Genomic DNA, 15,530 nt, shown 5'->3' with positions numbered 1-15,530 from the left:
ACATCTTGCTCTCTCTCTCTTTTTTTCTGTTTAGCCTGCGGAACAACCATAAGGTATTACTTCAGAGGATGAATGAGGTTGATGTGTATGAATGTAAATGAAGTGTAGTCTTGTAAATTCTCAGGTTGCCACTCCTGAGATGTGTGGTTAATTTAATCCCAACTACCAAATACAGACATCCACAATCTAGTATTCAAATCGGTATAAAAGAAACTGCCTTTACTAGGATCTGAACCTTAAAATTTTCGACCTCAATTTCAGCTAATTTCCAATGACGAGTTCACACTAGACCAAACTGGTAGGTACAATTTTACACCTAAGCTAAAATCACCACAGTTTAATAGTGATAATATTAAATTTCATTAATAAATTTTTTTTTAAATTTGGACAAATATTGAATACTTGATTACCGTATTTGAGTACCTCCTGCACTTTTTTCTTGGAATTGGAGAGAAAAGATAAGGGTGCGGGGCCTACTTGAAATATAGCCTTTAGCTAGGATAATCTATGTAAAGTAAACGTTTTCTTAGAAGTATCTAAATTCAATCACATAAATATAGTTACATTAGGCTTTTGTTTATCAATACCAGATGTCGCTAATACAGAATACATTTTTAATTATTAACATCCTGTTCACATTATCGATAGGAACAAAGTTACAGTATTTTTTATAAAACTGATTCATTCTGTATAGGCTGCATTTGGTTCTAATGACATTGCAGTTACAGTATCAGTTACCCATCGTCGTCTTATCTATTTGCCATAGTCATTGTACTGTTTGTATATGTGGACGGTTATGTGCATTTTATCTGTTTAGTTTATCTTGTAAATTTTAATACGGTGATTTACTTTAATTACATCATTAAAATGAGTATAAAAGGACAGCGTCTACGATCTTTTACAGTAAATGAAAAACTGCGCGTTATAGAAGAGGCTGAAAAAATTGGAAATCGGGCGGCAGGAAGAAAATTTGGCATAGATGAAAGCTGCATTCAAGACTGGTGTAAGAAGAAAACAAGGTGAAACTTTTCGTGGCTTAAAATCAAAATACACAGACATAGAAAAAAATAGTATGACTTATGGAAAACAGGAAATGCGGTTATGCTGTCACGAAATAAATGTGTCTATCATATGCTCGTGAAATCGCTAAATCATTGAATGTAAATCATTGAAGTTGATTTCAACTTCAACAAGCAAGCCATGGATGGATAACACGATTTTTGCACGAAATGATCTGTCAATAAGACAAAATTCGACCACTTCTCAACGACTTCCAGATGCTTATGAACAAAAAATATTACATATTCACAAATACATAATAAATCTTAGAAAAGATAAAGTCTATTTGCCTTCTCAAATAGGAAACGCTGATCAAACCCCCGTATACTTTGAAAGCCATTTTACAAAACCGTAAATGAAAAAGGTGAAAAAAGTGTTACAAAAAGGTGGTAATGAAAAACAAAGGTGTAGTGTTATGCTTTGCATTACTTCTGATGGATCAAAATTACCTCCGTACATTGTTTTTAAAAGAAAAACTCTTCCTACTGTACAGGTAAATACAGTTATTATCAGAGCACAGGAATTAGGTTGGATAGATGAAACCTTAATTTTAGATTGGATCAGGTGTGTATGGCAAAAGCGATCAGGAGATTTATTTAACAAAAATAATGGATAGTTATCAGGTACATACGACTGATAAAGTGAAAGACATTTTAGAAAAATGTATGACAGACCAAGTAATAATTCCAAGCGGATTGACATCTCTACTGCAACCACTAGATGTCTGCATTAATAAACCGTTCAAATCTGCATTAAAACAACTGGACAGTAAATGGATGGCTGATGAAAATTTCTTTCTCACACCTACAGGAAGAATCAAATGCCCAGATATTAACCAGATTTGTGTTTGGATAAAAGATGCTTGGGAAGGTATTTCCACGGAATTAGTAAGGAAAAGTTTTAAAAAATGGGGAATATCTAATGAACTTGATGGTAGTGAAGACAATCACCTTTGGCAGAGCGACGTGGAGACTATCAGTAACTCTTCTACAGACATTGACAGTGACTGTGATTAATTAAAAATAAAATCGCACATTAAAAAGTGTATTGAAATGATCCTTTTCAACATGATACTTTCTTTTCGTTTTACTGACCTACTGATTCTGAACTAAACTAGTACTTACGGTAATTAATTATTAATGTAATATTAATATTGTAATTTAAATGAACGAATTAAATGCTTTACTTTCTGAATATTTTTGTATTTATGTATTTCTTTATCATATCAATTGCACTTTAAAATACCAGTATATACTCAATTTTTTTTAGATTTTCGGTCCAGAAAATCGAGGTGTGGAGGATACTCGAATAAATATGGAACTTTTCTATCATTAAATTTTTTTAATAATACGTATATTTTTTATTAAATACAAAAAAATTTAATTCAAGATAACTGCTAAACATCACTTACACTCATACATTTACTGTTTACAGACAAACCATTTAATGAAGATTTGTAAACATTTAATGAATTTTACACACTTGCAAAAATTTGTAAGGAAAACTAATACTGATCTTGTATTAAGGTTTCTTCCCAAATTACAAAAACATACATACTGCTAACTTCTTTCAAATGGGTCTCTGAATCTGAAGTGTACAGAAGCTGTTAAACATAATTTAACAGATAAGCTCAACAAAGGCCCTTGTCAATGATAACATTCCTCCACTTCTAATAAGAAGATTGCTAAATTTATACTAATTTTGCTAAGTCCTACTGATTTTTAAATTGAACAACATAAATTTCTATGAAAGAGGAATAAAAGCCATACATTCTTCATAAAAAATAAATCCTATAATTAATCAGGGTGATTCATTTTGAGTAGCGATTTTACTGGAATTGTCTAAGAATTGGTTTCCAGTAATACACATGAGTGCAAGTGTTTAAAGTTATTCCTGTACTGCATAAAATTTCTAAAATTTCCAAAGATAAGAAAGTCATATATAAAAAAAAAATAATAAATATAAAATTTAATAAGAAATAAACATATACTGCACACAATAATTATTATGTAATAATTATATTAATATAATATAATGATAATTATTAACAATTAATTCATAGAATAAATATTTAAGTTTAAAAAATTGAATAAAAGTTATTAAAACTGACCTGTAAGCAGATCTTTTTCTTAAAATACTCTGTGGAGGAGGTCCTGGTGGTGGTAATCTTGGCAAAGGTAAAGGAATAGGCAGAGGAAGGTCGGCTGGAAGTGGTATTTGAGATGTAAGACCAGACAATAATGCAATACTTTCTGGTGGCAACTGGTTAATTGGTAAAGGAATGTCATCAACTTGAACTTGTTGAGCATGTCTGACAGCTTCGTAATATGTTGACAATGCATATCTCCTCTTCTCATACTCTGCTTCTGCTCTTTTCAATTCTTCCCATTTATCTGGATCGTCTTTCACCTTAATTACAGTAAAAAAAATAAAATAAAATGTAATAAAAGAAACTAAATAAATAAAATTGAAATAAATATGCTACAAATTCATATTACTTTATAGATCAACATGATGAAATTAAATAATTATAGATTAATAATCTAGTAAGAGGGGGATATGTCACAAAGAGGAATGAGAGAATGTTGTTCAATGACTGATGAAAGAGAAAGAAACTCTTTGTCTTACACATTACTAAGTAATGCATAAGACAAAGAAAAGTACAGAGAACTCTCACAATCTCAACATCTTGCAGTAAAAAAGAATGAGTATATAGATGAGCATTACTTTATTATACACAAATACCCAAATACAATAAGAGACATTTAATATGAGAACTGTCAGTACAAAACTATAGATTATTAAAAGTATTAAAAAAAAAAATTATTAAAAGTATTATTTTAAAGTATTAAAAGTATTATTATTAACTATTAAAAGTACTGATAAAGCATTAACAGATAAAAAAAAAGATGACAATAATTCCTTTTTTAAAGTAATAAAGAATCTTGGGAATGCTTTTAAGGTCCAACATTCAGTGAAGGGAGAATCTTGAAGTGAAGGAAACATCACCTCCTGTGGTGCAGAGAGGACAACAATTGTATATTAACTGCTATGTATACAAACAGCTAACAAATGAAAGGACCAAGTTTCCGCATTACACGTGCCAAAGGTCTTCTAAAAGGGCAGATGAGCAGTGGTGGTTACAGGGCATTATTGCACGGTAGGGGGGGACTGCCCAAAAGTGGAAGAACTTAAGAAATCAACAGTAGCAGAATACAGAAGGCAACAGAAAACCACTGTATTAAGATCCCTGCATTATCCTGATAATTCCTTGCATTATACTCTATGTTTCTTTCTTCTATCTTAAATATTTCAGAACTAAAATAGCTTCTCAGTCACATCTCCAGAAGAAGTAACAAAAGTTAAAAGACCAATTGTGTACAGGAACTTGGAATATCAAATCTTAGTTACAGAGTGGAAAGTTAAAGAATCTCAAGAAGGAAATGAAATAAAATCAGAAAAGGACTGCTCTAAGGTACTGATAGGAGTCAGGAATCCTGAGATCGGAGAAAGTGAAAAAGAAAATGTGGTAAGAAAATTTTACTCAGGGATAAGGAATGGAAGGGAGAACAAATTAGTAGAATTTTACCAGGAGAAAGAATTATTTATAACCAACACTTGGTTCAAAAGCCATAGAAGGGCCATTAACATATGCAGAAATCAATTATGATAATGTGCTACTTATGATGGAACTAAATTAGCTTTAAAGAAAGTAGGGAAAGCAAAGGAAAGTAATTAAAAATGGAACTTAGAAAAGTTGACAAAATTGGATGGGGAAACAATGGGAGAAAACTTATCTAAAGCAATTAAAGAAAGCAAAAAGGATAATGAGAACAATGAGAAGATCTGGATGATGATAAAAAAAAATCCCATAGTAAAAACAGCAGAGGAAGAAATACGCTGTTATGGAAAATCCAAGAAACCATGAGTAACAACAGAATTGCTAAGGAAAGTAGAAGAAAAAGCCGATATAAGAATAAGTTAGGAGAAAATGAAAGGGTGATTGAAAGAAGAATGGAATAACAATCTAGAAAAGGTAGAGCAATATGATATGATATACAGGAAGGTGAAAAGTATTCATTAATGGGATAGATGGAAAGGGAATAGTAAAATGAAAGAAATTAGGGATAACAATGGTAAAATACTACATGGGTAGAAAGAAGTAAGACAAAGATGGAAGGAATACATAGAGGATGATAAGTCTGTATGTGACAAGAGAAAAACCTGAAGAACTAAACATAAAAAAGGAATCAAAGGATGCTGAAGAAAACAAACTAGCATTGATATTAAAATGTGAAGTATAAAAACAATTAAAGAAATTCAACAATTTAACAAGAGATTCTTACTGGAGTATATGAATTTGCCATACAATTTTATAAATACTTAAAGAAGAAAGGAGTGAAAAAAAGTTTAACTGCATAATAAGATATACAGAACAGGAGAATAGCCTGAAGACTTTGTAAAAACAGTAATGATATCTATTCCGAAGTAAACCGAAACCAGAAAATGTACAGGACATAGAACAATAAGTTTAATAGTATATGCCATAGAAATATTGAAAGAGTTTTAAACTGGAAGTTGATAAGAATAATGGAAGAGAATATATTGAACAGAGATATGATAAGAAATACATTAGAAGAAAGAATAAAGTACAGAAGGACAAAAAATAATTGCATAAAGTTTGCCGAGTGATATGGAAATTCTAGCTGATGGCAACATATAGGAAAAATTAAAGAAAAGGAAGTAAACAACAAAGAGGACTTAGTAGTGAGAGAAGAATAGAAAAAGTAAAAAATTACAGATATTTGGATACTGCAGTGACAAAAAACTGGAAGAGTGCAATGGAAATGAAAAGAAGGATAGCAATGATAAAGGAAGCCTTCACTAAGAGGAATTTACTATATAGTAAAAGTCTGGATCAAGAATTAAGGGAAGAGTTTAGCCAAATCCTATGTATGTAGTGTCTTGTATGGGAGTGAAGCATGTACTATAAGAGGGAGAAAGAACTAGACTGAGGCTTTTGAGATGCGGTAATGGAGAAAATAAGATGGACAAATAAAGTGAAGAATGAGGAAGCAATGAACAGGATTAAAGAATGAAAACTTATGCAAGAAGTATACAAAAGAAAAGTTAACTGTTGAGGACAGGTAGAGGAAGTGGAATCTTGACATCTGTAATGGAAGGATCAGTAAAAGGAGAAAGGAAGCGAGGAAGAAGATGGACCAATTTAATAGTTATGGAAAATTGGAAACTACAGGAGGTAAACAAGAAGACTTGGGACAGAAATGGATGAAGACAAAGGTGGCATAACAGACCTACTGCCAGGCAGAAAATCAGATGATGATGATGAACATTAATCAAAAACTTTTCTTAGACTCTTTAATTGTACTAGTGAGTTATAATAACAAAAAAAAACAGAATAATATTTACTAACAATAAAAAATAAGGAAAAATCTACTTACATACATCTTCATAACCCTATCAAACGTGTCTCGTAACTTTTTTCTTTTATCTTTCAACACTTTTTCATTTAAAGGTGACGGTTGTAAAACATTGTATTCTGAAATTAGATTCAAACACAAACTATAAATTACTACAATCTAAACTAAACAAATAGTATACAAAGAAGTACAAATATCATTCCAATAACATTATTCATTAGAGTGAGGCTTCTACTGACCAAATTTTTTTTTTTAATATATTATTCTCAAAATTAGTAAAAGAATGAGAAAATAAAAGGTAAGAGCATACTCATATTAGCTCATCTTGATATCAAATTTTTCAGCTCAGACATTATGCACCTTCTCTTCTACCATCTCTACTGGACATTAGCTTTTTCTTTCCCCAACCTTATCCAGCACTTTATCCACTTTCAGATACTCCTGTCTCCTTTAAAGGAAGGGATTAATTCGTTCATTAACTCAATTTTTCTCTATGTAGCACCAATTATTATGGTCTAGCCAGTGATAAATGCATGCAGTGAAAATGAACTGTGTTGCTTACTTCAATGAACTACAGGAACTGTTTATTAAACATGACTTCAGTGACAGGAATTTATCTTACTTCACACCTTTCAAAATTGAAAGATTATAATTCAGCTATAATTAATCCTTATCCTATATATTTTCTCTTACGCTTAACACATACCTAAGAACGAGCTTTTTTTCTAGCCATATTTTCTATAAAATAAGACTAGAATATAAATACGAGGTCTGTAAATAAAGTAGCGAGACTAGTTTTTTTTGTTTTTTTTGGCCAAAAAGGCAACACTGTAAAATTACTAGTAAACATATGGTTATGAACAGCTGATTTAAGTATTAATATTAATAGATAATACTATTAATATTAATACTAATATTAAGTATTAATATTTTTAGTCTATTGTTGACACATGAGACATAAACAAACTTTTCGTGAAACAGATTTTTGTTGTTCATTACAAAATTGGGTGAAACTAATTATGAGCAATGTTGTGCAATAAAGTTGGTGACAATGCTACTGAAACTTTTTCAAAATTGAAAAGGGTGTATGAAGATGACACTCTGTCACGAGCCCAACTTTTTAGGTGATTTAAAGTACTTTCAGATGGCCAGGAATCAGTTACAGAAAATTCACACTCTGGAAGACCGTTAACATCAAAAACTGATGACAATGTTGAGTGAATCAGAGATTTGATATGGTACGATCGGCAATTAATTCTCAGAACAATTGAATTTGAACCATACCACAGTCCATCAAATTTTGACCAATGTATTTGGGCAAAATTGATCCCAAAAAACCTCACTGCTGAACAGAAAAACAACAGGGTAGAAGTGTGCCTTCTAGGGCGAATTGAAATTGATTCTGATTTTCTAAAAAACTTTATTACTTGTGATGAATCTTAGATATTTGAGTACGACCCAGAAACAAAACACCAGAGCAAGGAGAGTGGCACACTTCAAACTCACCATGTCCCAAAAAAAGCAAAAATGAGCAAATCAAAAATCAAAACCATGCTTATTTGTTTCTTCGATAGTAATGGCATTGCCCATAAGGAGTTTTTGCATACAGGACAGACTGTATGTATATCAATATGCTTACCGAGAACTCTTAAAAGACTACAGAAAAGGGTAGCTCGTGTGAAACCAGCCAACAAAGACAACTGGATGCTGCATCATGACACTGTACCTTATCATATGGCACTCTCAATTAATGAGTTTTTGGCAAAGAAAAATATTCCTGTAGTTCCTCAACCACCTTATTCACCTGACTTGAGTCTCTGCAACTTTTTCCTGTTGCCGTATTTTTAAAAAACACCACAAAGGGCACCCTTTTGGAACAGTAAAAAACATTTTAAAAAATGTAACCAACTATCTGAAGGATATTCCAGTTTCTGATTCCCAACACTGCTATGAAAAGTAGGGAAAACTGTTTGAAGTGTTGCGTGACTTCCCAAGGGATCTATTTTGAAGGTGGTAGAGTCCGTGTATAATTAGAGTGTAAATAAAAAGTTTTTCTGAACCAGCCTCATTATTTTATTGGCAGATCTCTATATATACCATAAATATTTTACTCTCTTAAAAATTACACTTCATTTTTTTTAAATAGTTTTAAATGTACTTTACTTTTTATAAAGTGAAAGGCAAGTGCAACATGGAAATATTATGCTTCAATAGCATTTTTATTTAATCCATATTTTTGAAAGCAAAAACAATAACTAATAAATCTCACCAGTTGGTAAGTGGTTAGAAACGTCAGATCAGTATCATGATTCTGATGCTATTGGATCATAGTTAAATGTATAGTTAAAATGATTCTATTTTGGTTACTTACCCATCTGATCAATTTTTTCCATTTCAGCTAAAATCTGCATAGGATCTTTCCCTTTTAAAACTGCAGCTCTCACCATCTGCCTCTGTCTTTTATTTTTTTTTAATTCTTTTTTTCTTGCCTCTTTTCCTAATAGACAAAAACAAATTAGAAAGAACCCTTAAACAGTTTGATTAAATAAATACAAAATATTTAAATTATAGTAAATAAGTCTATGCTTATATACTACAATTACATGAACAACTTTTCTTTATGATAATGACTAAGTCCAGAAGTATAATACACTGAACTATCTTGGTCTCAATAGTATTAAATTTAAGAATGGGCATACACAAAAATCTTACAATAAATGCATTAAATATCTTGTTACTTGTAGAGAAAAGGTAATAAAATAATACTAAATTCATTAAATTAAGAAAATTGAAAGGAAAATAGACAGCTGATTACGGTCACACCTTACTGATTAAGGTCACACCTTCCTTCGTCTTTTGCTCTTCTTAATGTGTTCAATATTTTCCCTGAAAATTCAGATCATTCATGGTTATTCTCTTATAGATGATACTATTGCATCTATATTTGAAGATAATTATTCAACAAAATTTAAAAATTCTATTTTAGCTATTCAAAAGATAATCTATCAAATGAATTATAATAAAGCCCAGTGCAGGGGGAAATGTTGTATAGTAGACAAATAAAATTAAATGCACAGAAGTTCATAAGACATAGCTAACCCAAAAACCCAAACCCATCAAATGATCATAGGATAAATTAAACTACCAGTAATCTATTGGTAAATATTACAATATAAAATATATACTTTTACAGCTGTGGTAACAGTTTACAGCTACAAACAATAGATTAGTATTTCCATTAATTAAAAAAACTGGATTTTTGTTAGACATAGTATAAAACTGTTGGGTGTTGGGTTGGTTTTTATTAGCCACATTCTTTTGGAATGATCAAATTGATATCATTTGCAAAAATATTGAAACAACATTGTAACTTTGAAATGTCTATATTATGCTAATATACTTGTATGTGACTGTGTATGTGTATATATATATATATATATATATATATATATAATATTCAGAATAAAAAAATGAATACTTACATCATTATTTGAGGCCAGAAAATATGGTCGGGTATCCCAAAAAAATGTACACTAATTTAAAGCCTTTTCAGCTACCTTTTTCAGCTATGACCAATTAAAATAATGGTTGAATCAATACCAAGCTTTGAGAAAAGGAAATAAATCTAAGTTTCCCGAATCCTCATTTAACAAATGTTTAAATATACAAGGTGTGTGAGAAAAGTAATGAGATTGGTAACACTGCAAGTGATCTAGCAACGCTGTGTCTACAGGTCTGTGCTAGACTGGTTTCTTCATCCCTTCCACATGGTCAATATGAGTTTCAACTCTGTTCAGCCAACACATTATTTTTGACAGCACCATCAGTGAAGTTGTGTTTTTGTTGTGTATTACGAAAATGGAGCATCAGAATTTAGAACAACATTGTGCAATAAAGTTTTGTGTTAAACTTGGGAATTATCAGTGAGTGTGACCTTTGAAAAGTTGAAACAGGCTTACGGAGAACATTGCTTATCAAGAGCACAAGTTTTTGCTGGCACAAATCATTTTTGGAAGGCCGACAACGCGTTGAAGATCAACCTCGCTCAGGGAGACCTTCAACTTCAAAATCTGACAAAAGCATTGAGTGTGTAAGGGTTCTTATGAGATCAGACCATCGTTTAACAATAAGGATGATGAGTGAAAATTTAAACACTTTAACCGTACATCATATTTTGACAGATGATTTGGACATGCGAAAGGTTTGTGCGAAACTGGTGCCGAAAAACCTCACAACAGAACAGAAGGACATTCAAAGAAACGTGTGCATTGATCTTCTTGAGAGGATTGACAATAACCAAGAATTCTTCAATCATATGATCACAGGTGATGAATCCTGGATATTTTAGTACGATCCTGAAACAAAGCAGCAAAGGGAAGAGTGGCACACTCTGTCATCTCCTCGACCGAAAAAAATATAGAATGAGCAAATCAAAGATCAAAACCAAGGGATTTCCTTTTTAGTAGGGGTATCGTGCATAAAGAATTTGTTCCTCCAGGACAAACTGTCAACCAAATGTTTTACAAAGGTGTCCTTGAAAGGCTCAGGAAAAGAGTGATTTGCGTGAGACCAGACATTGCAGAAAAGTGGATGCTTCATCATGACAATGCCCCGTGACTTATTCATTTTCCTGAAATTGAAACATGTCTTAAAAGGATGTCATTTTAGAACTTTGGAGAACATTCAAAAGACTGTGACCGACCAGTTAAAAACCCTACCAGTTGAAGCCTTCCAGTGCTGTTACCAGGAGTGGGAACAACAAAGTAGTTCCCTTGGGAGCCCAAGGGAACTACTTTGAAGGGGATAATATTGTTGTTTGAAAAAAATAAAAACTTTGGTAAGTAAAAAGTCAGTCTCATTACTTTTCTCGCACATCTCATATATGTTTCAAATATTTTTTCAATTAATAGATTCCATTTGTTATAGTTTGATATTCTGTTCTAGTTTTGTTCACCATGTTTACGTACTGCTTCATTATTTTTTTCTCATTATAATTTTTATGAATTAAAGCAAATTATTTTTCTCATTCATCATTCTACACGTTTTAGATCACATCAGTTCCTTATGTGATCTACAATATGTACTTATATATTAATTAAATATAATATTTATGTACAGTAGTATGAGTTAAAAGTAGGTTACATTTAATATATAATAATATTTTTAACTAAAATTCATCCTAACTTAATTAAAAAAGAATGCAACTGCGTGTATAACATAAATTATCAGCAATTAATTTTTTAAAACTGCAAGATCTAAATTATTACACAAAATTCTACTACCAAACCATAAATAGTAATAATGTATACTTTATTTTATATATATTTATTATATATAAAATATATATATTTTATATATATATTTTTTTATTATTATTAATAGAGCAAATACACCTGCAACTGTTATTAAATGAACATTATTTTCTGTAAATTTTAAATATGCTTACTATATGGCAAATCTAATGTACTGTATAATTAAATACCGCAGTCATAATATGGTTTATCAAACTTTATAAGTTACAAATCCACCTCCACTACATATCCCAACACTCAGTTTTGATTTCAAAGAGCCGGAATCAGATTTGTTATGCAATGATTCCACCCATCACAACTGCCAAAAATGTAATAGCATCATTTATTAATGAAAACATACAATGAAACAATTATCAATTTTACTCTTTTAAGAGGATGATCAATAAACTTTCAATTAGAAATTGGGGAACTTTGTTTTGGAAATTAGGTAATTTTGTTATCACAAACAGGTTGGGAAAGTAATAATAAAATTATCTGTGATGAAAAATTTAACAATCTTCTTAAAATTTTCAAGATCTTCTTTGTACTTTGATCATTAATAAAAAATAAACAGTTTAAACATAAAAAAAAAACTACATGCATTACTAAAGGAATTGTAAAATCTAGCTGTATGCTAAGAAATCTCCATGAAATGCCTAAATATCATTTGTTTGATAATTGTATCAAACAAGCATAAATTTACTTGTAATTTTAGAAAATTACAAGTAAATTTATGCTAAAGTTATCAGTAATGCTAAAAGAATATAATATGATAATATAATATCTAATTCAAACAATAAATCTAAAACTACATGAGCAGTTATCAAAAGTGAAAGCAGATTTAAAAAAATCTTGAACCATTCACTGAATTATTCGCTGGATGGATTGTAACCAACTATCTTTAAATATGAATAAAACACACCTGCATTGTACTTCTCAGGAAGAGATAATATAACTAATTGCATGGATAGAATTCTCATTAATGAGAATTCTGAAATCGTTCTCTTTTTTCAACGAGAATATTTCAGAACAAATTCTCTTTGTCCTGTCAACATGTACATTGTAAATACATGCTCAATAATTTTCATTAATGTCTTCTGAAGTGTGTATAATCTGTCAGAACAAATTCTCTTGAACTAATTAACTGATTTTGTTTGCAACAAAATACATACAATATTGTTTTGCTTTGAAGTCCCTTATAAAATATAGCTTGTCATCATTAATTATTTAATGTTTCAATCCGTTTAAAGTAACCCAAAATTGGTTGCTTGACCAATAAAAAAAAAATGAAATTTACCCACTTGTTTCCTATATGTCTCAGGACCTTAAAACCTTTTTTTTTTTAATTTTTTATTTAAGCAGTTTACCTTTGGCAGCCATTTTTGTTATGGTGCCCACACCTATTTTTGTGATTGAAAGGGTTTATGGAAAAAATAATAAGTAAAAAACTGTTAGACCTGGAAGGATGAAAAAAAACCAATTTATTCATATTTTCTCAAGCTAAAAGATTGGTCCAATGGTTTATTTACCTATCTCTCTTCTTTCTATGAGAAAATTACCAATAAAGATGAACATGAAAAACTATGAAATTTCACTTTTGGTAATTTTTTTTAAGAGACAGGGATGGCATACACGTTTGCATTATTTTTTTTATTTGTACATGTATGTCAGTAGTTTTACCATAAATAATATTAATGGTGATATACTTACTCCTAAATTTTTATGAATTTTTGAAACTTATTTTTTTTTTTAATTCAATTTTTAGCTTTAAATTACTCTGATGGGGCTGGTGATAAAAATCTCAAATTTGCACAACTTACAGTGTTTTTGTCAACTTACAGATGTTTATGACAAATAAAAATGTTTCTTGTGTATTGTACTAATAAAAAAGTTATAACCTCTCAAAACTCATGAAAAACCTGTTAAAAAAGCAATACCATTTTGACTCACTGTATAAGCGTTCCAAAGGGGTTTCTTGTCTTCTTCGAATGTTAATATTTTTATACTTCTTCCTCGTTGAAATAGACTTGTTTGAACCATTGAAATGCAGTACTCATGTTACAACAGGTGCTTGAACTCGCTGTCAGTCATCAGGAAAATTCATGTTGCAACATGCTCATTTGTGCTTGTTGCATCATTCAGCTTTGCAGTTACAGACTGGTCAGTCTGACATTAGTCAGTGACCTGTTCACATCTTTACCGAGTGTCTCAAATTTCATCCTGTGTCTGGAAGTGTTTATTAAATAAATAAGTTTTACTTAATAATATTATATTTGCAAATTTTAAAATCAGTTAAAATTTTTATATTATTTTCATAAAGAAGAAAAGGTTTCCACAGGAATTTATGTGAATGAAGAGTGCCATAAAGTGTATGGTACAGTGCCAAAAGAACTCATTAAAATTTATGAGTTTAAGATGAAAACCAAAAAATTATTTTTTTATGTGTTAACTCATCTACTTTACTGATGGTGCTTCAAGTCAGTATAAAATAAAAAGAATTTTGTTATTTTGTGCAGTCACAAAAAAAACTTCGACTTTGAAGCCAAATGGCACTTCTTTGGATCATCCCATGGGAAAAACTCCTGTGATGGTGTGCGAGGAACAACAAAATGAGAAATGGCAAAGGCAAGTCTGCAAAGGCCATTAAACAGTTAGATACTAAACATTGATGAAATGTATTCACTTTATAATCACAATCGCATCGAGTATTTTTTGATTAAATCAGATGAGATAGCTAAGATTTCAGAAACTCTAAAAAACCATTTTGATTGCTGTGAAAGAATTGTTGGTACTAGAAGCTACCAAGAGTATGTTCCTGTGTCAAAAGGCATTGTAAGATGTTACTTTACTTCAGACCAAGGACAATGAAGAGCATCCTGTGTCAAGTATTGTACCCTTTTCACTTAAGCAAAAAGACTCTTGCTTGTGTGTATGACAGATGCTATCAGTGGTGGATAGCAGAAGTGGCAGATATTAGCCTCAAAAATGATGATGTGCAGGTTCATTTTTTCCACCCAGCTGGACCATGTACATCATTTTGAAAGTCTCAACAAGACAAAATGTGGGTACAAAGTCCTGAGAAAGTTGACATCACTTAAACTAACTACAGTGATGGGTCGTTCTCACACAATTTCAGAGAATTATCACAAGAGATATATCTAGCTGCTTGTTAACCACACTAAATAATAAACTTTCATTGGTACAAAAACAGGCAATTTCACTGAAGAATAATTACAATTTTGCTACAATCTATTTTTTCTTTGATAGTGTTTACAAAAATAAACCAATAAAAATAAAAATGAATTCTTGAAAAAAGATGTAGACTACTCATTGAAATCTCAGTTTGGATAAGTTATTACATTACTGACAACCTATCATTAATTAATTTTGATTGTAATTTATTACAATTATCATTAAATTAATTACGACCAACCATTAATAATTTTTAAAAAAACTATTTTGAAAATATTGAAAATGTCAAATTCAACAACATACAGGCTAAATAAAAAAAATATATAAAAAATGTAAAATGCAAAGACAAGAAACCCCCTTGGAGCACTTATTTAGCAAGTCAAAATGGTATTGCTTTTAACAGATTTTTCATGATTTTTGAGAGGTTATAACTTTTTTATTAGTACAATACACAAAAAGCTTTTTTATTTTCCATAAAAATTTACAAAAACACTGTAAGTTGTGCAAATTTGAGACTTTTATCACCAGCCCCATCAGAGTTATTTGA

General features: G+C 30.7%; 1 protein-coding gene across 1 annotated transcript in view; it reads right to left on the bottom strand.

The window, feature by feature from the left end:
• LOC142326095 (uncharacterized) overlaps positions 1 to 15,530 on the bottom strand; it is a 44,435-nt gene that overhangs the window by 26,593 nt on the left and 2,312 nt on the right. The window contains exons 2-4 of the mRNA XM_075368276.1: positions 8,872 to 8,997; positions 6,522 to 6,619; positions 3,170 to 3,468 (exon numbers count right to left, since the gene is read on the bottom strand). Coding sequence (XP_075224391.1) covers positions 3,170 to 3,468; positions 6,522 to 6,619; positions 8,872 to 8,997 — 523 coding nt within the window. The remainder of the gene's footprint in view (positions 1 to 3,169; positions 3,469 to 6,521; positions 6,620 to 8,871; positions 8,998 to 15,530) is intronic.

The sequence above is a fragment of the Lycorma delicatula genome, chromosome 6 (assembly GCF_047948215.1).
Source record: "Lycorma delicatula isolate Av1 chromosome 6, ASM4794821v1, whole genome shotgun sequence".
Classification (NCBI taxonomy): domain Eukaryota; kingdom Metazoa; phylum Arthropoda; class Insecta; order Hemiptera; family Fulgoridae; genus Lycorma; species Lycorma delicatula.
The sequence above is the reverse complement of the archived record's forward strand: the minus strand, read 5'-3'. Positions and strand labels throughout refer to the sequence as shown.